Source organism: Phallusia mammillata, chromosome 5, assembly GCF_965637545.1.
Source record: "Phallusia mammillata chromosome 5, kaPhaMamm4.hap1.1, whole genome shotgun sequence".
Lineage (NCBI taxonomy): Eukaryota > Metazoa > Chordata > Ascidiacea > Phlebobranchia > Ascidiidae > Phallusia > Phallusia mammillata.
The window spans coordinates 5,650,840-5,677,143 of record NC_137256.1 but is presented as its reverse complement, the minus strand read 5'-3'; the positions used below and the strand labels follow the sequence as shown (position 1 = coordinate 5,677,143).

Genomic DNA, 26,304 nt, shown 5'->3' with positions numbered 1-26,304 from the left:
GGTTCTAGCCGGTTTTAGCCTCCTACCGAACCACCAAACCGGTTGAAACCGGTTTCTAAAATCGAAAATTTTGACCCGATTTTCGGAAAAACCCTAAGGCCTTTCCGTTTTTTCGACTTTTGGGGGTCAAAAACTCGAAGAAAAATCCAGTTTGCGGTGGGTTTTTGCCGAAATATTCCACTTTCAAACTGGTTCTAGCCGGTTTCAGCCTCCTACCGAACCACCAAACCGGTTTAAATCGGTTTCTAAAATCGATAATTTTGACCCGATTTTCGCAAAAACCCTAAGGCTATAGCCTTTCCGTCTTTTCGATTTTTGGGGGTCAAAAAGTCGAAGAAAAATCCGGTTTGCGGTGGGTTTTTGCCGGAATATTCCACTTTCAAACTGGTTCTAGCCGGTTTTAGCCTCCTACCGAACCTACCGAACCACCAAACCGGTTGAAACCGGTTTCTAAAATCGATAATTTTGACCCGATTTTCGGAAAAACCCTAAGGCTATAGCCTTTCCGTTTTTTCGATTTTGGGAGGTCAAAAAATCGAAGAAAAATCCGGTTTGCGATGGGTTTTTGCCGGAATATTCCACTTTCAAACTGGTTCTAGCCGGTTTTAGCCTCCTACCGAACCACCAAACCGGTTGAAACCGGTTTCTAAAATCGAAAATTTTGACCCGATTTTCGCAAAAGCCCTAAGTTTGCGATGGTGTTTGTTGGAAAATCGATTGAGACTGGCCATGTTTAAAAATGACACGCTAGCATGGCTGTTTATGTTTGTGTTATATCAGTGGTCTTTAACCCTTTTTTCTTTAAGGCGATCCCAATTTGAAAGAAACTTAAATCAGCATTCCATGCGACCCCATTTTTCCGATATTTTCAAGGAATGCCGAAACAGAAATTATTTTCATGTAAATATGCCCGCCTTATTTTCAAGTAGACTTTAAATGTTAGCATTCAGTGTGCAGTATTACGCTTAAATGTTAGAACCCACAAGTTTTATTTAATTTGGCCAACCTAATTCGCGTTAAAGCTCAGCAGCTGGCGGAAATCAGTAAATTTATGTATTTTTCCTTGAACCCGCTGTATCATTTTGGACACAATATCATTCATGAGGCTCTAACGCGTAACAATCGGTTGGACAACTTGTGGCGACCCCACTTGGGGTCGCTACCCACAGGTTGAAGACCACTGTGTTATATAATGTTTCCCTCAACAAATGCAAAAAAATGATGGGGTTTCAGTCTGCTGATCCAATGTTGAAATTCATATTCTGATAAGCACTGGACCATTGTGTTATTAGTTTTTATCTTGGTAATGATGTTAGTTTATCTTGAAGACCCCAAATGATCCCATTTTCACCAAGTAACCATAATCTAACGCTCACAGACAAACTCAAGACAAGCGCTTTTGTGTGATAAACATGCAGCTGTGCACATCCAAGTAAAAGATATGCAATGGTTTATTTGAAATGCCACGATAAATCAGTAGTCTGCGTTGCCAGGCAACCCCTTGTCCCGCCTGGAATCGGACGTACTGTGTACCATCAAAATAGCGTCATGATGTCGTAATTTCAAAAAGATTCTGCAATAAAAAAAAATATTATTGCCTCTTTAATTCGTATCTTTGTCAACATGTATATGTCTACTTGTACGATTATGTGAAAGATATCATTTTGAATGTTTTTGTCCGAAACCCGGTTCGAAATCTCATCGTTTTTTTGAAGCATGTATTGGCACAATGGACAAATAGACAATGCACAAAAAGACGTTTTGGCCCATTGGATATTAGATTAAGTCCAGGAACTAGCTACAGTAACGTATAGCTGCGTAATTTATTTTCCAAAAAAATTCGGACACTGAATACAAAGTCAGGCCCGGTTCTTGAAAAAACCAAGGCTCGAACCCGACCTGAAAAGCCCGGCCCGATTTACAACCCTGGTTCAGATCTATGAACAAAAATTGATTTACCTGTTCTTTAACCAATCTCCACTATTTCTTCACTCCCTCGTCGATTGCTCTGCAAATTTCGGTTTTCTTCTGGCGAATTGCTCTTTGTCTGTATATTTCACTTCATAAAATTATGTCATAGAAAACGCGTTCAGAAAACCAGTCTATCTTGGTTGCATGGGGTTAAATTTTTTGTTTAACTTAGCCTCGTATATTAAGTTGTTTTAACTGAAATTAAGAATGGCCAAATTTAACACAATTCCAACAAATAATAAAAATATTTGAATGTCAGACCTGTTAAATAATTTTTGCCTTTCACTTAAGGCTGGGAATTTGTGGTTAATGCATTCTTACCTGACATCTGCAAAACCCTAACGGCTTGGTGAAGAACGGCCGAAATACGTCATCGGTAATCAGGTACAAAGTGACGTAACATATTCCCTGTAGAAGAAACAGGTGTTCGGCGACCATAGACCCGATGCAGTAGGTTTGAGTTTTTTTTTCTTGCAAATTTCCTAACAACAAATAGTAAAGTTCAGATTATCGAAAATCCGTTTTACAACACTAAATACCTTTATAGTCACCGCTGTTATTATACCCGGTCAGCAAACCAGGGCTGTAACCACATGTTTTGCAGTCTATTTTTTGTGATCTAGCAGATTATATCTCCCACTAATATTTTACTGTATTTGATTTTTTCTCTTGTTTAACGTATTTGGTTTGTTTTCGCTACAGAAACATTTGCCGACCAACAAAACCTTAATATTTGATAACCATGTTTTTCCCTTTACTTGAAAGATGAGAATACACATCTTAATACAGGATTTAATAGCCTACCGACATCAAAAACGGCTACCATAAAATAATAACGGCAAACATGTTAATAAAAGGCGTAGTTAATGTAACACTGCTAGTCACTCCAGTAAAGCCTTATGTGACGGAATACACGCATTTCACAAACCTGTTGCACTAGCAAGGAACATTGCCACAAAAGGAATGACAGTTGTGAAGGTAAATGCGACAAAGCACATCGCTGCCGAATAAAGTGACCAAGTGTCCCGGATGCGACGAAGCAAGCTTGGTCTGTAATGAACCGGTGTGAAAAACGTTGCCTCTTCCTCTGCTACGTTTTGCCAAGGTTTCGACAAAGGCCTGAACCCGCCAAAATCTGTAGACAACAGGTGTTTGAAAATTTATGCACACACAAAGTCGCCTGAACGTGAAATACACAAACACAATGCTGCATGGAACATCTATACAGCGTTTGGTGAATAAACCTTTATTTTCTTTGTTTATCGTACACTGTATACGCGCATTCAGTGTTATCTGCCCTAATGAAGTCGACCTGTATAAGACGTCGGAAACGTCGGTCTAAAAATGCAATTGCCAGAAAACTATAAATTTGATGTCGGCCTGATGTTGTAGATGGAATTCGACATGGTGTCTTTTATTGTTAACAGTGTGACAGCAAGTCAGAGTTGTATGAGGTGGTGGGGTATTAGGGGCGAAACCTGAAAGTACAAACGCAATCCCAATCCCATTTTGTAAAGCCCGAATTGTGCCCAAGAGTTGGTAAAATTGCGGCACAAGTCAGACTCAAATCAAACCATCCATATTCAAACTTAACCGTGATCATAGCCAAAATGCGACCCGACTTATTAATCTGGCGTGTGTCTTTGTCCTTGTGGCGCCCCATTCCTTTCAACCGTGTTTTTTAAACGCCACAAAATGCAAATAAAAGCAAAAAGTGAATGCAAATATCCCTTACTTGTGTTGGGAAATGGTAGCCGAGATTTGAAACATGTACCAGCTTTAAATGTGAAAACGTACAATCAGCGGAACTGCAAAAACTGCAAATGTTCTGTTTGGTCGAACATCAAGCGTCTCATGTTAATGCTCGGTACTCGTGCGAGAACACTCGGTGCATTGTGGTATCACCTTCATTGCCATATTCGTGTTAGTTTTGTAGCTTTCTTAATCCAGTTACGTCACTAGCGGTGCGCTAAGCTGTGCAGGCCCCAGAAGTAGGCGTTTTTCACCATTTAACGCATTTAAACAACAGTCACTTTTATTCTTGGTTAACCTTTAGAACACTTGTTTCGTATGTTAGAAGGGCATGAATATGTAAATTTAATGCTTGGGTCAGTTTGTGCAACTGCTTATCGAGCACTGAGCATCAAAAACAGCGATGCTAGGTACCGAGTACTCGGTTTCTAGCTCAGCTCGGCCCATCCTTGATTAAAAGAAAACAAGTAGAGAGGTTAAGAAGCACCTACGGGATATTAATGTCGGCCCTCTTCCAAAGTCATCGAGTCAAGGTGTTATTTGCCGACTTGTGATTTTCCAACAAATGATGAGCTCAAATTTCTTAGACTTCTCAGGTTGCCCTAGCATAGGTTGTTGTACTACAACAATGCCTACCTTTGCCATTGAAAGCAAAACCACCGCCACCGCTCAATAGAAACTCGTTAGCGTCCGATTCCGAGTTGGTCATGGAGTCTCGTGCTCCGCCGTACAAAGCCTTGCTTTTGTTCGAATGACAAACTGAATTGTTGCGGCTCCTCAGGGGCTCTGGAGCTCCAACCCCGCTCAATAGTTCTTCCTTGCGCGTCCTTGCTCGTTGGAATTCCTGCAAAATAACGCGGTTTGTGCTTTATCGATAAAGCAGTAAACTTGCGTTGTTCATTAAACAAAATAAGCCTTGTAACTTTTTGAAAACTAAACAAAGCCATTTAAGCTGTATTCAGAAAGAAGTAAATTTTTATTTCCCAACATTGTTTCTTACGACTGTGCGGCTATAACATCAAACTGTTTGAACATTAACGGCGGGGAACCTCATTTTTGAGGTTATTAGTATATGCTTGGTAACTTTTAACAAAATTTTAAATACGTCAATTTCTATATGAGACGATACGAAAATAGGGATTGTACATTTCTTTAAATTCATAAACAAGTATGTCGATCACCTCTTAAGTTTAAGATTAAAGTTATGATCGTTAAAGTTATTGTTGTATTTTAAGTATGTTGATGTACATGCCCATATGGCCGTTAGCTTACAGTCCATGCAACCACTTAATAACGGAATTATTTCCACATTTCTTTAAAATTTCAGCGTAAATGCAGTTTCGTTTGACAACTTACAATTTGAAGGGCGGTGCACAGCAGTCCTATAGTGATTGCATAAACGATTAACATTCCGCCTCCTAAAAGCCACTTTTGCACGCCAGGCATCTGGTAAACAGGGAAGAGAACACCAGTCGTGTGAAGAATGCCAAGTCGTTCCGAAGTCTCAAGGGACTCAGAGGTAACGCTTAGGCCGATTACGAAACAAACTGTCCAAACTGATGCAACCAAGACCCAAGCAATTTTCGCAGGTAGCAGATCCCCAGTATGGTACCTGAAAAAAAATTGAAAGCTGTAATAAGACAAAACGCGAAAAACTATGGTTTTGAAAGTTCTGCTTGCCGTTTTGTTAACCGCATTTCTATGAGAACAATTATTACGGTTTATATTACGGTTCAACCTTTAACTATAACTATTGTTCGATGCGTGCCAATACACTCCAACTTGTGAGACATAAACATGTTAATCGATCGAGAGAAATAAATGGATTTGTTTTGTGGGTTTAAGGTGTTAGGGAGAAAGTATCCAATCTAATTCATGTAAAGTTTTGTCAACAACAATTGTCTTATGGACCTAAAGCGGGTCTCGGACTTGTCTTTACTTGCCCTTGCATTAAATTACATCCAACGGCAACGAGGAAGGTTTCTTCAACATTCGTAAAAACAACTAACCGACATTAAAAACAATATACACGGGACCCCATTGTCTGTGGGATTGAAAATGTTGGGTGACAAATCAATTTAAACATTTTATAATCTGTTTCAAGATGGCTGTGACAATATTTGCTCTTTCGCAGCGCAGGGTTATCAAATATTCATTTCGCCGTTTAAACGTCTGCTTGCCGATGTATGTTGCCCGACTAAGGAAAACTTGAACCCAAAGCGTAGAAGTAGACTTTTTGACTTGACGAGCATTTCTTAACTCCTTTGCACGTGCGATCCACGCAAAAGGGATCTTTCGTAGCCAGGAAGCTGCGGTATTCGGTAAAATTGTAAAAGCATTGTGATTCCCAGTTAAAGTGGCACTGAAAACATGTTTGTGTGCCTGTATTTTAAATGAAAACATGTTTGTGTGTCCGTATTTTAGATGGAATATTATGAAATGAATACAAGTTTTGTTTGTTGGCACGCTAACTTGCTGAAAATCAAAGTTAATTTGAACATGATCAATATTGATGACAGTCATTTGTTTCATTAAACTGTTAAGGGCCTTGACCAACAAGAATTGCAAGGGAAGCATTATTTTCTAGGTAAAGTGCAATTGGATAAGTAACATGTTTTGTTTACGTTTGTCAGCAGTCTTGTTCGTAGCGACGTTGTTAAACTTTATTAGCGAGAGCCCGATCCGGTCAGCAACGTTTGCCCTACGGCCAATGCAGTTACGCACAGCTAGTTATTGTGATACTTATCGCAACCCGCCACTGTTTTGCTGTCAAGCACGAAATACAACACTAATCTTACCTGAAGGGCCGGGAAATAACTTGATGTCGATCAAGGCAAATCACCAGAATGTGCATGAACGAAGCGGAAATGCAAGTCACATATACCACGTTGAAGACGAACACGATCTATCAACAATCGATATACATGATCATCAACGGTTGTATTAAAGGTCTACGGTGCAGCCTCAAATGTGATTTCCTTTGGGAATAACCGCAACGTGGAATTACGCTCCGGCCCTAGCAAATATTTTTCCTGACATGTCCAATCGCAAACCAATTTACAGCAAATACGAAGTAATTGCATGGACTGCGCTGACGCCAGCACGAACGCCAATAAGTGAATCGCGTTGACAGTTTTATTTCGACAATTCGACAGGGCGGCGTCTTAAGTTAAATTGTATTAAAGCAGATTTAAAATTAAAACCAACACAAAGTCGCCCAGCAGGATTCTGTTTGTACTACTTTGTTATTTTACCTTAGGCGTCAATTTTGTGGTTATTTAAGTTCATTGTGCGATATTGAATGCAACGAAATTCGATTTTTATTAAATAGCACAAGCATGGTTTAGCTCTTTCAGCAAATAACATCATACATCGTATATAATGTGAAACGCGGTTTTAGATGCATTCTAATACTGTTTTTACCACATTTCAAGCGCGCCACATTAGACAATAACCGATCGGTCGATTTTACCACGACCGCGGTGCATTTTATGTTTTATGAAGAATGGATTACCGGATTAACGATGTTCGTTTTTGAGTCGATCTCCGCCTGAGAAGGTAATTGGCCGCTAAGCATTGGGGTGACATTCCATAAACCATAAGAAACCATCGCTGTGGTTAGGATCACATCCTTTATCGCCATTGATCCCCTGAACGAGAAATGCATATCAGAATGTTGCATTGTAGAAAACAACGCTTCTAAGAGATTCTCTTAACCAGTAAAACACAACAAACTTTAAATCCCATGGGGTTTAGTAGTGCACTACAGTATTTACAGCGATAGTTGGACGCGTAACGGTAAAGTCAACGCGACAAATCATTTTCATTGGGATTTCTTCGAGTTAACGACACATTCGGGGCGAGTGTTTGATGGAGTTATGAAGTCAAACCAACACCTGCTTACATGGCCTGATTTGCAAGTGGAATTGGTTATCACATGTATTTATGTCGACTAATATGAAACACCATGATTGTCTGTTTTGAGCCACAAGAAGTTTTAACCACGGTATGTTTAGTCGAAATGTTTTTTGTTGCCATGAAAAATGACTTGATTAGGACACGTATTACAAGTGCCACAAGCCTTGAAAGCCTTGATTCGACCACCGATTTGGACATTTCTTAAATGTGATGTTTTTTTGCACTAAAAAATCCAGTAATAAATAAAAGTGCATATTAGTTTGACATCAAATTAGCTTTGGGATATGACCTAGCGACCCCAGCGATTTGATAAAAATCAATAACTCATAGTATTAACAGTCGTTTATCGTAAGTACGCAAATAGTTCAAACGCTTTCAGATTACAGAGAAGCTATCGCGAAACACGTAATTGGAAATCTACTGAAACCAGTCTCAAAAATAGGTGAATCATGTTTTTTTTTTCAAAAAAGGTGAATCATATGCTTTTTATACTTACTTTAACAACCACGTTGACTTTCGCAGTTTCGGCGTTGCGAGCATCACAAAAGCACACCAAACATTGGCCCCAAAGTTCAGTGCAGTAATAACAAGCAAAACTGCTATGGCTGCCACAGCCGAAGTCTTTTGACCCTCTGCATTGGATGCGAAAACGTTCCAACAGGTATTTACTTCAGTAACCTCTTCCGAAATTCCAGACAAATTCATTACTCAGCTTTTCAGCACTACCAAAACAATAGCCCTAGAGCGGTAGCCTTGCTCGCTGCAGAAAACGAACGGCAGTAGTCAGTTGTGTTTAGCAGATAGAAAGCCGCGAGCCAGTCGCTTGCTGAAACGTGCCCTTGGGTAATCAGCCAATAAAGATTTGGCGGCCTCTAACTGCTCTGAGGCTACGTTAACTGCAACAGATTCCGTATTGATCAACATGCCGACGCGATCAATGCTAAAAGGTGAGTGCTCTTCACAGCTGACAGCGAGTTACTGGCGAGTGTTTGTCTTTTGCGCGGCGAATTAAATGCGATTGGATTTTTTTAATGTGTTTTCCTCGAACGACACATGTTACAGGGCGCCATGATGGACTCGTTGAAATAAAGTCGCCCCTTTACCATAAATATTTGATGTTTTCTTTATAGATTTCATTATAGAAGACGCATATGCTGCCATAAATTCACACTTACGTATTCTGGAAACACGGTAGTTGCACTTAAATAATCTGGCGCCACATTTACGGCTGCTGGGCGTCGTTAGTAGATTAGGCAAATTCCAAAGGCTTATGCTTGATTTAGGCAATATCTATTGCGATAAAACATGATAGACTTATAATTACCTCGTTTTTCAATCAAGTTGTAGTATTTAAGATTTAAATTCACGTGACGCTATCGTTACTTTAGGTACGAGAAACACCTGTGTCTTATCAGAAACGCCACGGTCACCATATGGCTTCTCGAGATACATCTGGATTGCACGAACAGCTTGAGAGCACCATAGTAGGTATGCACATGAATTACTGTTTAATAAGTCATTTTCAATCTGACTTTATGCTTTGATGCATAATTGATTTTCAAATATTACTTTTATTTCTATGTTTTGATGCAATGGGTAATGCAAAACACAACTGTTCATTTCTAAACCTCTTGTTGAGCTAATCACTGCAACAACACAACTACACGTCAAGCCCAGCCTGGTTGTGCAGAAAACTGTTTGTTCGGACATACAAGGCAATTTTCGGTTCGCTGCCTTCACTTTCCGCGCACGTGAACTGTCACTTAAGCTGGCAGTTTTTTCGCTTGATTTACGGTCGTGGATTTAACCTTTTAGTGCGCCGACAGGCTTGACTGGCCTAGTGGCCTTTCAGACTTAAATCAAACCTCGACAACTCGCTTGCGTTTTTGATTTTTTGCAGTGACGGTCGCTCAACGATTTACTTACAGACAATCACCCAAACCGGTAAATTTAAAATTTCGCCAGTTTCCACAAGTTGAGGTGTTCAACGCGGATTTAAGGAGTAACGTCACTACTTTTAAATAAACATTACTGAACGTCTAACATTATATGCACTTTGACTGCTTATCAGACGTTGATAAACGAGGCCCACCGAAAAGCATTATTTTGCCTGTAATGTACATTCAACTGCCGACACTTCATCATTCTCAACTTACGGCCCGATTGAATAGCTCGTGCTTTCTTTGCGCACAACTGACACTACTTATGACGTCGGTTAAAACTCAAACCCATTCTCTTTCTGAGAGAAGCCAAACGACACGCGCTAGCACGAGGTGATACCAAAACACGTGCGGCAAAATTGATATTTTGACAGGACAGTTCACGCGTTTGTTTCCGACGTATTGTCTTTCTGGGAGTTCTGTACTTGACTGCTGCTGCCATTCGCAGGTTAAATTGACGAGCTTGCAGTTCAATTCACCTCGACTAGCCCAAAGACCAAATTTTGCAAAACACCATCATTTTTGTGTTTATAATTATTCTTGACAACGCAAAAAGATAACGTTGCACAATCTGTATACTTTGACATTCCTTTAGTATGGCGAAAAGGCAAGAAGCTGACCATTGGCCCAGATTAAAGAATCGGACGGACCACTTGCGCAATTAAAATAATGTTGTGAAAATAATCCATTCTATTTTTTTAGTTTTTAAGGAAAGTAAGCATACACAACAAGCATTTAGCTTGAAATATATTTCTTCGAAACCGAATCAAGAAGTGACATAAATTGACCCGCTTTCTATATATAATATGCAACTCCACTTTATCACCAAATATAGTGGACATCCATCATGAACTACTATAGTTAAGAACCACTGGTCCAAAAATAATTCCCCATGACAGAGACATCACCCATGTTACAATTTTAGAGAAACAGTACATAATGTAGTTCTACATCTTGTATCCTGTAAATGTTGAGTGCACTATATTTTGTACTAAAAGTACATGCAAATAAGCAATATAAAAACTATAAAGCACATAATAATGCACAGTATACAGTTTTACACACTCAAAGTGAAGTGTTGAGACCAAAGAATAATTTTTAATGCTACTGCATTGGTATGTGTTGCTTAAATAAATGGCCGTTTTTGCAAAAACATCATTCTCTTTGGCATAATATTTGGACAGTTTGCATAATTGTCTTACACCACTGATCCTACCTGCCCAAATTTGAGACAACATGGATGAAAAAGCAAATCACAACTCCTATGAAATTTAAAATACTTGGCCTTGCTTAAGTTCCAGCATTAGTGCTGGCATTTTTATGTCAAAACTAAAACACTTTAACCGATTGTATGTTTTATGTCGAACCAAATAACTGGAATGTAGTTCTTGTGCATATTTTTGCCATTTGTCTTTCATTTTCCCAAACAACTGTTCTGTTTCATCCCATGGGTAAAATACCAGTGGAAGGCCTCGGTTTATGACAGGTTGTATATTTCTTCGCTTGGTGCTAATTTTCTGACGAAGTATTCCATAGACCATAACATCTTCAAGTGGAAATGATTGGTAGTTAGTGACAGTGGAAGCCATATAGATATCAATTAACATTTCATATGTCATGATCACCATCACACCTCTACAGAAGTCTGGATAAATACTCTCAGGATATTGTTCAGGTTGAACACTAAGCTTGCCATTACCCCTTATAACACCACTATTTTTTTCAAACATAAACCCACAGTACATTGACTTGCCTCTAGACCTTGTTTTCTTTAAAAAAGCTATAGTGTTGTTTAGATTTACAACGCAGTCATCATCTGTGAATACATAGAATGATGCATATGACTTTTTCTGATTAAATATCCATTTGAAAGCACCAAGTGTTTTCAGAGTGAGATTTGGGAAAGTGTCAATTACATCAGATTGCAAAATGTCACCAAAGCAGTCACTCTCCAATTTTATTAGATTATTCACCACAGCATTTTTACTTGTTCCAACCAGAAAAACAACCTCTATTATCAAGTTGTCAATAACTTGTACTTCACCCCAAGTGTGGCGGATAGTATGGCGATGAAGAAAGTGATCAGACGCAGATTTTACAAAAAAGAGGAGAAATTTCTTTTTCTGCAAAATACAATAAAACCAAAATACATATACGCACACAAACCTTGATATTAGGTTTCATAGAAAGTATAAAAACATCTACATACTTGTCGCGTAAAATAGTTGTTGGGAAACAGGTTAAATGAAGACTTTGCATGAGTAGGAGGGTAGACATTCTCTGCATACTGAGCTGGCAATCTATAAAACCTTGTGTGATCATCGTTGCTGCAACAAATATATTATACGTTTTTAAAATCCCTTTTATTTAACTCTTAGCATATACTTACAAATGTTTAGGATAAATATTCCATATGACATAAATGACAACTGCAAATGCAAAAGCAACAAAAGCAATTGGCCTTTTTGCTGTACGCCCAGGAGAGCAGCTTAGGTATATTTTGCTGAACCACTTAATACGTGTCATATTTACCAATTTGTTGTTGCATGCTGTACTTTACTAGCAAACCACACTTCGCATAATGCCCTTAGTTTTTAACACACTTTTCATAACAATCTTATCTTGACTGTCCAGTCTTAAGTTAGGGAATTTCCCTCTGTAGCTGTGAAAAACACCAGGCACGTTATCACGTATTCAAGATGGCATACATAGAAATACGAATTTCATTGAGAATTGAAAAGTAGTGAAAAAATCTTTCAAACAACAATTTGCTACACCGTCTGCAGCACAATTACAGTATTATTTGACAATTCGAATAAAGCAATTTGTTATCGTGTGGTAAAAAAAGGTCAAAACAAGAAACGTAAAAGCGATTTACATGTTAAGTGTTACATAACCTCCCCTGCACTTTTAAGCTCCTTGGATTCTTTAATGCTGACCAATGGAAATTTTGAAAACTGGGTATATCGGGCCCTAGTATGGACATATCGTTCGACTGGCGCGTGTGTGGCAGGTTTTGTTGGAAACCTGTCCCTAGGCGCCATATTTGGCTCAATTTGCCGAGAGTGTGAAATACTTCATGGATATTTTCGAAATGCTTTTATTATAATCCCATATTGCAGTGGCTCCAAATGAAAAATACCTACACATAACAGTTTAAAACATTTTCATTCCTCCCCACAATACCACGCTATACAAAACATGTGTATTTAAGATTGGGTTATACCTACTTTTAAGTCCTTTTCCCACAGATTGTCTGTCTATTCACAAACCACATGAAAAAACTAAACTAAATTAGTTCTCTGAAGTTTTAGAATTCCTTACTGAGAGGTGTTACTTCCAGGTTGTAAACACAGTCACTAGAAGACAAGTTAAATGTTGTTTTATTCCCCTCGCATAATATAGCCCTCGAATGCACAAAAAGGTCAAATTGCACCAAACAAACGATATTGGTGACAGCAGTGAAAAAACATCTACAAAACGCCGGTCTGTCTTTTTAGCCAAAAACGCCAATTAAATTGTATATTGCGACCTGGCCACAGTAAATCAAGGAATTAGTTGTGATTGGGCTTGTTTGTTAAAAGCCAAATTATCCCAGAAAGTCAGTTGGACAAAAAATATTGATTGTTATAAATGCACACAAAGCAATACATTAAGTGCAGTGTTTATTTCTCTATTTAGGGATGTTGTGCATGCACCAAAAAAACTCGTAAATGGCTGATACGCTCTGCTAATAATTACGTTTTTTTTACTTTTGTTTACTATCATATTGTGTTCAGAAGCACCGAGCACTTACCTAAACAGAGGTTCTCAACCGTTTTGTTTACTCTTTTTAGAAGACAAATCCCATTCTTTGTTTAAAAATACTCTTACAGCACTTAACAAATGCCTGGTTGACTTTACTGCAATTTTCAACGCGCGTAAAACGTGACTTATTTACAAAATCTGGTAAACCATTTTTCATTTCCCAATAAATATCATAAACTGCAGTTATATGTAGGAAACCATAACTTATTCGTGATAATTCTGGATAAGAAAATCCGCACACAATCGGCCTTACACCAAGCGCAAAAAATAGTGCTGTAAACTTCGGTATTAAATCGGCTCATTCCAAAATTATAACCCAACAACATCGCATAGAAAAATCTTACACATAAGCAAAATGTAAAAAAATTTAATTATGAACATAAAATTATGCTGGGCCGACACATGTTTTTGCAACAAAAATGTTACAGTTGGGCACAACAAAGACAATATTTTTGTTCAAACTTCGGAGCTGCAAGATGATATGATTTCCTGTTTCTTAAATGAAAATTTTGTTCTTTGTTACGTTGGCACGTCTTTTTCATTTCAAAATATTTTTTTCATCTAGTAAGTAGGTAATTTTCATTCACATGTTGGATTGTCATGGACGACATGATAAGATGCAAAGCTGGAGGGATAGTTCAGAGAACCTGCAAAAAGACTTGGTTGTGGATTTGTAATATTTTCTTTTCAACAGAAAACAAAACGAAAAATGATTTTATTTTCCGCAATGCAGATAAATAAAATTGGCAGTGAATTTGGTTGAATGTTCTTATTATTTAAAACAGATTACTAATACCAGTAAGATTCCTTCAGCATAAAGTTGTACACTGGTCATTTTGTTTTAAGATTCGTTTTTGATCAGTTATGAATACTGAATACCAAACCACCAAATTTTTTTTTGGCACAAAACAGTCCAATTTAAAAAATATTTGAAAAAAGCGTTTTCTTTCTTGATGTTTACCTAGTTACAGCTTCAACATGTTGCTGCCAGTTTAACAAAGCCCTTCAGGTTGGGTATTAGTTTGACACCAAAGAAATGTTAGCCAGTCTAATATGCATTAAAAAGCTTTAAAACCCTTTAAATGGTATTTTTGCTCAAGGGTATGTCTCTAAAAAAATCTTTACTACTAGGTATCGCAGGATCCGGTGCATTAGTATCCTGAAACGAGGATGAAAACAACTCAGGGTGTTTTGTCATGGAAGGTTGATCGTGTCCAGTCAGTGGCTCATTAAGAGCATATCCATGTCTGTAACTTCTACAAAAGTACAAATGACCATCAATATGTGAAAATCCCGGCTGAACCTTTTTCACTTACGGAACCAACTTGTTTTGTAATGTTGTCATAGCGGGTTTTACCATTGTAGGGGGCAGGTTGTCCTGAAAAACAAATGCATGGATGACAAAATTTTAATTGAAATAAGGTGTAGTTTTATGTTGATAATGTCGCAAATGGCTTACATCATCAGTAATGTTGGTTAGATGCCCCAGGTCCTGCCCACTGCCAATAGAATCCCATACTTGTGAACTAAATCCGTTGGGGAGACTCTGCAAAGTATGTCAACAGTAAATGGGTGCTATTTTCAATAAAAGAAACACAGGACTTTTTGAGTAGGCAAAGTTTACATATCGTGAGACCAAAATTTAAATGCGCGTTAAATCTACTAACTGTCAACCTTCAAGACACCTCATTAGTCATTGTTTTGAGGAGGTTTATATGGTCGCCGTCTTGGAAGAAACAAATCAGTAACACTATTCTGACTAAGTAAGTGTGATGTCATAACAGACTAATCAGCCTCTGTAATAGGGTGGTGACCGACAGATCTGTCTTCACTTGTCAAATATACAAATATACTCAAAAATATACTCTTTTTTTAGAAAGAAACTGTCGATGCCTTAATAGGCGAAATTATTATTCCTTTTTTCAAATAAAACTTTACACTGACGCTGATCGTCTGCCGCTCTTTTTGAGTATATTTTGTATACACTATTCCTACTATGCATAAATCTAAACTTAAAACGTCTACCAGTACAAAGGGCATTTTAAAGTGTACAAACGAGCATAGCTCATCCAGCAGTTATGCTTATGCTTATAAACGATCGAGCATCGACGTCCCATTTATTATTTAAAATAAAAACTACTGGAAGAGCGATACCCACTTATACATTATGCCTGGCAGCAACCGCTTGTTTATTTTAAAGTGTACATTTATGCAACCACAACAGCACTTCCACTAGTCTTACCTTTCCTTTCATTTGTTGCTGTACGGAACAGATACGACGGTGAGCTTCCAGGTTGTCAACTCGGGCAAACGCACGTTTACAAACGTCACAAGCATGGGGCTTCTCACCTGATAAAATGAGTGGATTGCATGTATGCAGTAATAACTGTTTCGCTTTGTGGTAGATTTAGACCTTTGCTTATTATGATAGCATGTAGTTGGGTAAAATATTCAATGAAGATACAGCTTTGTAGTACACCTAGGATTCGATCATTTTCCCCTCTATCCATTTTTGGAACTATTTTTTCCCCCTTTCAGCTTATACTTTTGCCTCATTTGGACAGAAAAATTAAAACAGGTTGTTATTAAATACAAACGGGTGAAACATGTACAAGTAATTAGCTTTGGCAGAGCACTAACTAACTACAAATGAACGGAACAGGCTGAGTAAGGAGTGAAATAAGTGGTAAAACAAACATTAAAGTGATATACTAAGTCATGCACAAATAGACCCAACCAGGTCAATAAATTTAACTGATGAGAACCAAAGTTACCACGCACATTTAGCACAAATTTTAAACTGTACCCTTTGCCACAGTGATAAGGCAGAGGGCTATTGTAGGACAAGAAAATCTCTCACCTGAATGAACTTTGCCGTGTCTTCGCAAATGACAAGCATTGGTAAATTGCTTTCCGCATTCCAGGCAGGGATGTAAACCGATACCTGTGTGTTTTTTCTGATGCAATCTGAGCGAATGGGAATCCCGAAACTGTTTGCCGCAAGTTTCACAATGAAAAGGCCGCGCATCTGTAAACAATTGTGTCAAAAATCCATGTTCGAAAATGGTGCTTTGGTTAGCATTGACAAAAATGAATTTAGAAAATGTCGTTTAAACAGAAGTTTTGTGCGAAAAATGCGGGAAATGGCTGTTTAGTGCTTACAAAAGTATTAAAACGTTTGCCTTCACAATCTTCACAATCAATGTCCAGTGTTCAAAATTCGATCTTGACAAACACTGACGAAGAGCGACACAAACTGTTATTGTTTTGCGCGAGAAAACGTAAAAAATCGTATTTCACCACATATAACACGTATTAAACCGTTTGCCACAAGCCAGCAAATAAAAATGTTAACACACAAATCCAACATACAGTGTTATTTTTGTTCAATGTGTTGGTAAGCAAACCGGACAGTGCATAAAATTACGTAAACATCGGATAAATAGATAAACATAACATGGTATTGCCTAAAAACAAAATCTAGCTTTAATGGTTAAATGGTTAGCCTACCTTTAATTCGGTAGTATGTTGGTTATAAACGCAAATAAGCTATGGTAAAACATTTTTTTTACATGTTTTTTTTACAAGTATCAAATGTCGTTTAAAGGGATTTTGTCTAGGTCCAATACCGACTAAACGTGAAAAACTTTATATGATATGGGGCTTTTAGACAAGCGTACAGAACTGCATATTGAACGTTAGATTTATATCAAGTGGAAATGTTTGATAAAAATTAAACTGGTTTGTAGACCTACACACCAGCCACTATTCGTACCAGTATGTGAAATCATGTGTTTTCTCAGTCTGCCTTTAAATGGAAACTTTTTGCCACATACGTCACACGAGTGTGGTTTCGCTTCCAAGTGTTTCTTTCTGTGGGTTTCGAGCCGCTCTTCGGACTTAAAAACTGTAAGGAAAGGTTAGAAGTAGTGATGCACAGAAGTTTCAGTTAGCCGAATACACTGTTTGGCGGATGTTTGGCTTTCAGCCCGAAGTTTTCAAAAAATTCGGCCGAAACCGAACATTTTTATCGTTTAAAATGAATGCCTAACCCTATCCGTTTGATATCTCTAATTTAAAACATCATAGTAAAAGCATGGAGCCAATAAATGATAAGCTGCAGACAGTGCGCACTGTTTTGACCTAGAAGGGTCATTTTCCTCTGTGGTGTATGCCCAGTTGTGGCAACAAACAGAATAGGTGAGGCATGGCTCTTAGCCTGTTACTCCCAACACATTGGCCAAAACTGCCTATGTTTGTCACCAGCTGCTCTGATGAGACCTTATAGGCCGAAAAATGTGCACTGTCTGCAACTTAACATCATAAACTTATGTTGTCTGCAAAATATCAGATGTTTTGTTCAGCTTACGTATTGTAAATTTTGGAATGTCGCAAATGAGTTTTCTTGTATCAACAGTTAAATTGAAACAATCCATCAGAGAGGAGGTTTAAAGGTCAACCCCAAACTTTGGTTGCATCACTAGTTGTAGAAACAACCATTCTGTCATACTACAACATTATAACTTACGTTTTCCACATGTCTCACACGCTAATGCTGCATCGTCATGGCATTTCTGGTGCGAAATCAGCGTACTTTTGTCTTTAAATTGTTTCCCGCACATTTCACAGAAGTACGGTCGCTCCTCGGTGTGTGTTAAGTGGTGGCGCTGTAACATTAAATAACGTTAATATGCGACTGTTGAACTCGCAATGTCTTTCTACAGCAGTGCTTCTCAACTCGTTTCAGGCCATGGACCACAAGTACAGTTCAAAAGGAATCGACCCGATCAACCAACTTTGAGTTTTTGGTAAAGTAAGCATACACAACAAGCATTTTGGCCTGTAATATCTTTCTTTAAATATGATATTCAAGAAGTGATCTAAACAGCTAACATTTTGACCATTGTTCCATATATAATATTCAACTACGTTAAGTACATCACCAATTATAGGGACAAGCTGTGGACCACCCAAAAACTCATCATGGACCACCAGTTAATAAACACTGTTTTACAGCTTACATTACTGAAATCTTTGGTTGGTTTTTGTTTTTAAAGAGCTTAAAAGTCAAGAGCTATGAAACAAAGGTGTTAATAAGACAGTTATGCTTTATTAGGTGTGGTCTGCAAACCGCAATTTGCTCGCTACGTCCACCTAGCGGTTTGTAAAATATGACCAAACTGGACACGGTATCTAAAGTTGATTTTAATTTGGGTGAATTAAATTAAAAATTTATGCTCTGTTGTTGAATTTGTGTTTTACTAATTCCTTTCTTGACTACAATGGTTTGAAATTAAATACGAATTTCGATCATTCTTCGTTGTGTTTCAGAAGCGCGTTAGAATTTTTCTTTGGCTGAAAAGGTCTTTGAAACACTGATTTGAATCTTACGAGGGACAAAATATTCGATGCAGAGTGCTAAACGGGCCTGAAACTGGAGCTCGAACCCGGTCCGAACCCGAATCGTTTTTGAGAAGCCCGTTTAGGCCCGAAAGTTTGATTGACAGACATAAAATTGAAGCCCCGGGAAAGACCAAGACAATAAACACAATATACAATTGGTCTTGAACAAGGCGTTTAGGGGCTGTTTGACGTTAGGTCAGGTCCAGCAACCGGCTACTTAGCAAACTAGAATAGTGGTTTTCCTATATATTGCCGGGTTATACATACTACATCATATTTAATGATGTATCACATATTCCATTTACTATATTCATAATGGATATATATTTGGCACCTACATTTAATTGGGTCCTTATCTTTTTCCTGGCACTTTATAACCTAATTGTTTCTGCAAGCATAATCTAATGGGTCCCCACACATATGCACATGCGATTTGGTAACAGTAAAAATTTACCAATTTACTATACACATCATTTGATCTACACATATGATTGTTTTTGCAAGCAAAAACGAATGGGTCCCCACATGCGCGTTTGTGCGGATTTATGGGAAACAAACATACTGGTTATTTTTAGATTCTTAAGGACAAGCTTAACCAACTTTAGCCTTAACCCAAAAAGTTTTGTCCGTATTGTTTTTGCATCATTATTGTCATATAATTACAAAACACAGTAAATAGGAACAGGAAAAATACTTTTAATTTATTCTCATGCTTTGACCTTGATATTGTCGTTCAAGGTCAATTTTTAAACACAATTTTCCAAAACTTAAAATGAGCTTGACAACTTAATAAAACGACATAGCATAGCTGCGCAAAAACAGCTGATTTCTAATCACCGACATGACTGCCTCATAAAACGTCGGTCCGGACGTCAAGCTGAGCACTCCCGCTGCATTCACCCGCCTTAATCGTAAACAAGTGAATTACTCCCTTGAGAGTTGAGACTTCTATCTGACTGAGAAAATGGTCACGTAACGACTGCGTTCATGCGTAAAGCAGAGGCATTTTTTTTTCTATGCGCCACTATGGTCAATCACTCCCATTGCGTCAGCTGTGCACTGAGCGACAGGCAAATACGGTCATGACGTCATACGCATCGCCTGTCCCTGCCGTGACCCCGCAGCGTTAACGTTTACAGCGCAATATCACTAACACCGTATCATCTTAATTCCAACCAATGAGAAAATGGTCAAGTGACGACTGCGTTCATGCGTGAAGCAGAGGCATTTTTTCCATGTGCCACTATCGTTAATCACTATCACTCCCATCGCGTCAGCTGTGCACTGAGCTAGCACAAATATAACAGAAGATTGTTTGTAAAACCGTATGTTTACTATTACTGAGCCGATTGCACTGAAATTTTTACCAGCCAACAAGGAGTACCCTATCCACAGCTGTTAAAAAATTCAGCAGGTTAAGTCTTGTATTTCTGGCCTCAATAACATGTGAACAAACAAACAAATATTTGGGGCTAAAGGGGTGAAAATGGATATATACAACTTTAAGTTACAAAATAGTTTAAAATACGCTGCAATGTACCAATCAAAACGTATGTAACTCCAGAAACATCTGCTTTAGCAAGTATAGCCGTTTTAAAAATTTCACGTTTTGGGGGGCTGTGGGTGAACCAAGGGGTCAAAATTCACATGGACCATCTTTAGACCAATATCTATAATGTGTGTAAATATGAAAAAGTTTGAACCATTCTTTCTTGATCAAAACATGGGAACAAATCCGTGTTAAAAATTTTACGTTTTGGGGGGCTGTGGGTGAACCGAGGGATCAAACAGGGTCAAAATTCACATGGACCATCTTTAGACCAATATCTGTAATGTGTGTAAATTTGAAAAAGTTTGAACCATTCTTTCTTGACCAAAACGTGGGAACAAATCCGCGTTAGAAAGAAAAAAAGAAAAAAGAAAAAAAGAAAAAAAAAATATAGACAAAAACAATATGTGTCCCCTTCAGGGAAGGGGACCCATAATTAAAAATATTTAAAAAATACGGACACAGAGTGTAAAGTCAGGCAGGTCCCGTTTTTTTTTAAAGAAACCTATGCCCGAAAAGCCTGACCCGATTTCGGTGTGGAAAGGATTTAGTTTTTCTTTTTCCAAAATCAATACGATTTCGGAATTATTACCGCTTCTAAAACGTCGTCCACTTAAAAGTATTTTAAAATCGGTTTAAAAGATGAATGTAAGAGTGAAAAAAATTAGGTCATTACTTTCAGGTGATCCTTGTCCCGAAAGGTTTTTCCACATTCTTCGCAGGTGAACGGTCTCTCACTGGTGTGAATCTTTTCATGGCGTTTCAAATGGTCAGACTTGAGAAACAGCTTACCACAAGTGATGCAGCAGTACTTTCTTTCGCCTGATGAGTTTAGGTAAACATTGTTAATTACCAAAAGATAACACGTATAAAATACTACACAAACAAGCGGCCGCATCAGTTATCTGTGGTTGGTTTATGAAATCATTCAAAAGACTATTGAGGTTTTATGCAGTGTTGTAAAAAACGCTACTCTGCTCGTCAAAACTATAGCCCAAAAAGCGCAACTAAATTTAATACAAGCCCAAAACTTGTCCAATTTTGCTGTCAATTTACTATTTGCAAAGACGCATACATGTGAAAATGCCTGTTAAATAACAACAAATAGTTCTTTTGAAAACCCGTCTAAAAGCGCAACTCGATTTTAAAAAGAAGCCCAATTACGCCACATAATCCCCCTGGCTGCAATAGAGAGGACTGCTAGCAATAGCGTACCTGTGTGGCTGACCATATGACGTTTAAGGTGGCTCGAGCTTCGGAAGTTTTTGTGGCAGACTCGACAGTTGTAAGCGCGTGTGGCGGCGCTACGAGTCTTTCGGTGCGTTTGCATGTGGTTGGCCAGCTCCTTTGAAGATGGGAAGCTTTGCTCGCATTTATCACAAGAAGCAACATCGTCATCTGGAAAAAATCCCTTTTATCAGTGGTGGGATTCAGCCGGTTCACACCGGTTCTACAGAACCGTCTCACGAAATTTTATGACATCAGTGAACCAGTTAGCGTTACCAGTTAGCCAATGAACTTTTTGCAACAGAACCGGCCGAAAAATATGACTGTTGTGATAGAACCGGCTGACAAAACATTTGAATCTTACCACTGCCTTATATAATATACTAAACAACAATAGCATATTTGGTTTCCTCTGTTAATGCTGAAAAGATGTTTAACGTCAAGGTGTTACGTATGTCTTTACAAATCTCAGCAACCGCAATTGCAGCCTACATTTCCTGTACAGGAAGCTCTCGAGTTTGAATTACGTTTGTCTGTGTATCAAACAATTTGATCCCTGGCCAACGAAACCTAGGACTTGCAATAGGGTTTGTAAATCAGTAGCGCCCACATCTGGTTGTGTAGGAAACTAAGGGGTGAATCCATACAATAAGCTAAATTACGTCTATGTTCAATGTGCTAAACTTTACTTTAGCAGCTAAAGTATTTAAAAGAAATGCTGTAAAAGTGGTCAGTGGAGTAAAGCGCAAATGCCTTCGATCTATATCTACAAGCCAAATTAAGTGTATCTCTTCCGTTTTTGTTTGGTGTCAAGTTTATACTGGCATAGTTGCAATAAAACAATCATCAAGTCGGAAATAGCCGCCCTACGTTGAAACGTTATGGAGCGCAAAACAGTTAAGGGCACAATTGGTGGATCATGACTAAACGCGCTGCAGCTACACCGTATTATAAAGCGCTATGTGACGGGAGCTCGCAAGAGAGTGAGTTTGGTGCATTGTAAGTAGAAACAGGACTGGAGGAAAATGTTGGTGGAATCAATCCAGTGGGGTCCGAAAATCTTACTGCTATGCATATTTCATGTTTCGACAAGTTTGATTAAGCAATAAAACTACAGAAGGAGTTGTACCGAACCAAAAATACTCTCATTTGTTGTGTAGTATGATCGGTTTACCGTTGTCTGTGGACGATATTTCGACCGAACCGTCACTTTCAATCGTCACATCAGTGTGCGTGGCCCGCATGTGTTCTCGTATCATCCCAAACGTGGAGTCAATGTAATCACATTTGAAGCATTTGTAAGTCGGGTTCTCGTCATGGCAAAGTAAGTGCAGTTTGTATGTCAATAGCTGAATAAATCACAAAGTTACAACATCACCGCTAAAAAAGTCAACATGCATTACAAGAGTAAAAGGCTCCATTTAGTTTTTGGGTCCTTTTTTACGGTGTTTTGGACGGGACATACAAAGATTTCTAAACCTTTTTACATGCACCTGGACATTCATTTTTCTCACAAAAAAGCTTATTTGTTTCATGTAAATTTGAGCTAGTTTTGGACTTGCTTTTAATTTACTCAGAAGGTGCCCTTTTGGGTCTATCTTTAACATAGTTCTTTGTGTTAATTGGAAATTTGGCCTGACAAGACCAGCTCTACGGTAACATCTCAAAGTTTTTTCATTTAGTCACAATTAGGTAATTTAGAAAAAAATTACATTACCTACACAGAAAGAAAACTAGTGAAAGAAACATAGAACAAGGTAACCACAAACTTGTGAAAACTGCTTATGGCAAGTAGGGCATTTCAGATTCTTTTTTCTGATCACTTTATTGGCTGGTTCTTGAAATGAACAGGATTGATTGGTAATTGAAGATTCTTTACAACAAAAATAACAGTATAAAATCAACTGCTATCTAAAAATAGTATGTCAAAAAATGTACCTTTCTGGAAGTTGTCTGATACTGGTATCAATGCCATTTTTGGGTTACCATTTTTCACAGGTTTGGTAAGTCTGAAAAAATATATTTTAGGACATGGTGTTAATCATTGTACCAGAAGTATAGCTTGGTGCATATAACTGTTGCACATACACATTAGTCACTATAATATGATTTACATCTATTTCCATAATTGGCAATGTTTCTAGAGCTCGTTTGTTTTCATAAGCAGAAACTATAGGGGCCCCAAACATACAAGGTTGTGTATGATAAAATTTACAACATAACTAGAAGAAAGTTTAGTGCCATAATATTAGGTCTTTTAAAGATAGATACACTGCTAAATTAACCATATTATATGAGGTCCAATTTCAGTTTAGTTTTTGTTTTGTTAAATAGTTGTCTAGAGGGAGTGGGGTAAAAAACAACAATTGGCACACCACAGTTGCATATTACTTGTGTGGAGATAATATGGAAAGTCGTTTTGTCCGCTGAATTTCAAACATTTGATTATTATCAGCAGAGTCTGAATCATCATTGTCTCTTTCCAAGCACAAATTGTCAGGAAAATTTGACACTGACTTTTGTATTTCATCATAAACCTAAAAATTAAGCAAAAAAATACAAAGGTTTTTTATGAGTCAAATGGTGGTGACAAAAAAATACATGCAACTCAAGTTATGAAACATTAGAATGCATTTGTGCAAATTTACTTGAAATAGTAGGATAACAGAAATATAACAGAACTATACCTTAAAAATAAATACACACAGCAGCTATGTCAAAAAAGAAAAACAAGTCTGAATTCACTTACACTGCAAACATCACACAGTTTTGAAATTTGAAAATACTGAGCAGCATGATGCAGAGAATGGAAGTTGGCTGAGTTTAAGGCAATTTTTCCAGTGTACAAAAAGTCAAGTATGGCCGTCATAGAGTCAGCTGTCACATCCTCTTCCTAAATTATTTTGTTTAGCCCGTAAATAATACTACTTAAAAAGTCAGTGATTGACAGAAAAACTGTTTAACAATGGAGCTTTTGATGTTTACTAGATCAGGGAAACTTTTTCATACTATTTAAAAATACCAAAATTTTGGAACATTTTTCATGGTCTTGAAATTGAGTAGAGTTTATTTAGCTCGGTAAAAGAATACATAGCGCGATTGCACTGAATCATCGCCAAGCTGCAAATAGTTGTGCAGTGTTAAAATGTTGTTGACTGTAAAATAGTGGATGGCACAATTGGTGGATCATAAATAAACAAAACCTTTATATCACAATTTATGTTTATCATAAAATTTCCAAGCAGCAAAACAAAATCATATCATTGTGACAAAATTATCAATAAATAACTAACATAAAAATAATGTATAAAATCAGGACATGTTTCATAAAGGGGTTTAAATGTGATGCACTTGTTCCAGACATAAATTACCTTGAGCAACAACAGTTCATCATTAACTGTATTGGAAAAGTACTGAGAATGTGCAGCCAAAACAACTTTATGTGCACTGAAGGATGTCTCACCTAAAAACATCCCTTTTTAATGAAATGTGAATAGAAAATAAGGGCTACCAACGTAACTCTTTATTGCAAACAAAGCTAATTGGTCTAACATAATCAATCAAACAGCCATAACAAACAGAAAAACTTGGGTACCGATTTTAATGGTGATATCACAGAATTTTTCTTGTATCCTTAAAGTGTTCAGATTTTCAAAAAATGCTGAACCATCATGAAGGTTAAGATGAACAGCCCCATTGACAAATGACACCCCTGAAAACAAAAACAGAAATGGAGAGGAATAGAAATTGGCATTGTGTTGTACAATAATACTCGAGTTAATTACAAATTAACAACACTCCTTTAGCACAAAATTATCAAATTTTTTATACTTTGTGTTTGAAAAAAGCTCTACGAAATGTTTGACTAAAGACAGTGCTTTAAAAGTGTAACACAACAAATACATTTACCACATTTCAAAATAATTTGTTCCAACACTGCGGCCCTGCTTTCCAGATTAAGATTGTTTTTTAATTGATCAAGTTTATGCAGTAACTTTGAAAGTAAAATTGACTCTTGCATTGGAAAACTGCAATTCACTTTCTTTACTTCACTGTTGCCGAAGTGGTGTGCTGGTATTGCCTTTAATTTGTACCTGAAAGTGACATAAACTTCATTGTGAAAAAAGCACAAAATTAAAAAAGTTTAAACAACACTGTTAACTACGCTTTTATGTGTTTATAAGTTTACTACTTTTTGCTATTTTATTTCTAAACAGGGTAATTTTCATAATTTCATATGACAGTTTTTATCTAAATGCTCCACTTTCTGTTTTTACTAAAACATGTAACAGTAACTTACAAGCTAATTAGTGTCTTCAATGTTGTAGTAAAATTGCCGTCGAAAGCCTTTCCAAGAGCATTTAAATAACGCAAACACGATGGCTTGACTTCTCCCAAGTCGACAACTTGTGACATACTGCAGACCGGCGCAGAAACAAAATTAATTCATAAACATTAAAAACAACCAGCTGAACGTTAATCTCAACACAAATAACAACACAGCAATGCGATTTTCATTGTTGCAATGTTTTTTTTACTCGGGCGGTATTCGTAAAGTGCACAAATTAACAAAAAATGCTGAGTAAATGCAAAAGTGCGTCGTCATTCAGCCACACGGTGTCAACAAAGAGCAGCTGGCATTGGCAACGACAGACGCTAAGGAGAAACGCTGATGATATTTTTGGGCCTTTATATACTATTCGCCTCAGTATTTGCCAGTGATTCAAAATCGCAAAG

At 37.7% G+C, this 26,304-nt stretch overlaps 3 protein-coding genes across 4 annotated transcripts; all 3 read right to left on the bottom strand.

Moving 5' to 3' along the window:
- Positions 1-1,397: 1,397 nt before the first annotated feature.
- LOC145230487 (uncharacterized) lies at positions 1,398-8,574 on the bottom strand. The gene is made up of 9 exons (XM_080095917.1): positions 8,138-8,574; positions 7,238-7,373; positions 6,522-6,628; positions 5,080-5,335; positions 4,360-4,567; positions 2,900-3,106; positions 2,293-2,453; positions 1,960-2,047; positions 1,398-1,573 (listed from the first exon to the last, which is right to left on the bottom strand). The coding sequence occupies exons 1-8, from the start codon at positions 8,344-8,346 to the stop codon at positions 1,967-1,969; spliced, it is 1,365 nt and encodes a 454-aa protein (XP_079952043.1). The 5' UTR covers positions 8,347-8,574; the 3' UTR covers positions 1,398-1,573; positions 1,960-1,966.
- Positions 8,575-10,311: 1,737 nt separating this feature from the next.
- Positions 10,312-12,296, bottom strand: LOC145228843 (beta-1,3-galactosyltransferase 5-like). Its single transcript, XM_080094049.1, has 3 exons — positions 11,971-12,296; positions 11,791-11,908; positions 10,312-11,704 (listed from the first exon to the last, which is right to left on the bottom strand). Exons 1-3 carry the CDS (start codon positions 12,105-12,107, stop codon positions 10,853-10,855), a joined length of 1,107 nt encoding a protein of 368 aa, XP_079950175.1. The 5' UTR covers positions 12,108-12,296; the 3' UTR covers positions 10,312-10,852.
- A 652-nt stretch (positions 12,297-12,948) lies between these two features.
- Positions 12,949-26,112, bottom strand: LOC145228842 (uncharacterized). Of its 2 annotated transcripts, none has more exons than XM_080094047.1 (19): positions 25,868-26,112; positions 25,477-25,661; positions 25,163-25,279; positions 24,939-25,030; positions 24,317-24,460; positions 23,959-24,104; positions 23,506-23,576; positions 23,337-23,440; positions 22,742-22,916; positions 21,556-21,738; positions 21,017-21,162; positions 17,917-18,055; positions 17,164-17,295; positions 16,249-16,416; positions 15,631-15,737; positions 14,848-14,934; positions 14,705-14,766; positions 14,514-14,644; positions 12,949-14,035 (listed from the first exon to the last, which is right to left on the bottom strand). In XM_080094047.1, the coding sequence occupies exons 1-19, from the start codon at positions 25,981-25,983 to the stop codon at positions 13,968-13,970; spliced, it is 2,373 nt and encodes a 790-aa protein (XP_079950173.1). In that variant the 5' UTR covers positions 25,984-26,112; the 3' UTR covers positions 12,949-13,967. The 2 variants fall into 2 exon arrangements, with proteins under 2 accessions (XP_079950173.1, XP_079950174.1); XM_080094048.1 differs by having other exon boundaries at positions 14,517-14,644.
- Between the last annotated feature and the right edge of the window lie 192 nt (positions 26,113-26,304).

Coding starts and splice junctions, on each gene's coding strand:
- LOC145228843 (XM_080094049.1), bottom strand. CDS start 12,107: ATGACACGTATTAAGTGGTTCAGCAAAATATACCTAAGCTGCTCTCCT. Junction 11,909..11,970: donor AATATTTATCCTAAACATTT/GTAAGTATATGC, acceptor TATTTGTTGCAG/CAACGATGATCACACAAGGT. Junction 11,705..11,790: donor ACAACTATTTTACGCGACAA/GTATGTAGATGT, acceptor TGTATTTTGCAG/AAAAAGAAATTTCTCCTCTT.
- LOC145230487 (XM_080095917.1), bottom strand. CDS start 8,346: ATGAATTTGTCTGGAATTTCGGAAGAGGTTACTGAAGTAAATACCTGT. Junction 7,374..8,137: donor AAGTCAACGTGGTTGTTAAA/GTAAGTATAAAA, acceptor TTTCTCGTTCAG/GGGATCAATGGCGATAAAGG. Junction 4,568..5,079: donor TGTGCACCGCCCTTCAAATT/GTAAGTTGTCAA, acceptor GTTATTTTGCAG/GAATTCCAACGAGCAAGGAC.
- LOC145228842 (XM_080094047.1), bottom strand. CDS start 25,983: ATGTCACAAGTTGTCGACTTGGGAGAAGTCAAGCCATCGTGTTTGCGT. Junction 25,662..25,867: donor TTGAAGACACTAATTAGCTT/GTAAGTTACTGT, acceptor TGTCACTTTCAG/GTACAAATTAAAGGCAATAC. Junction 21,163..21,555: donor TCATATGGTCAGCCACACAG/GTACGCTATTGC, acceptor TAAACTCATCAG/GCGAAAGAAAGTACTGCTGC.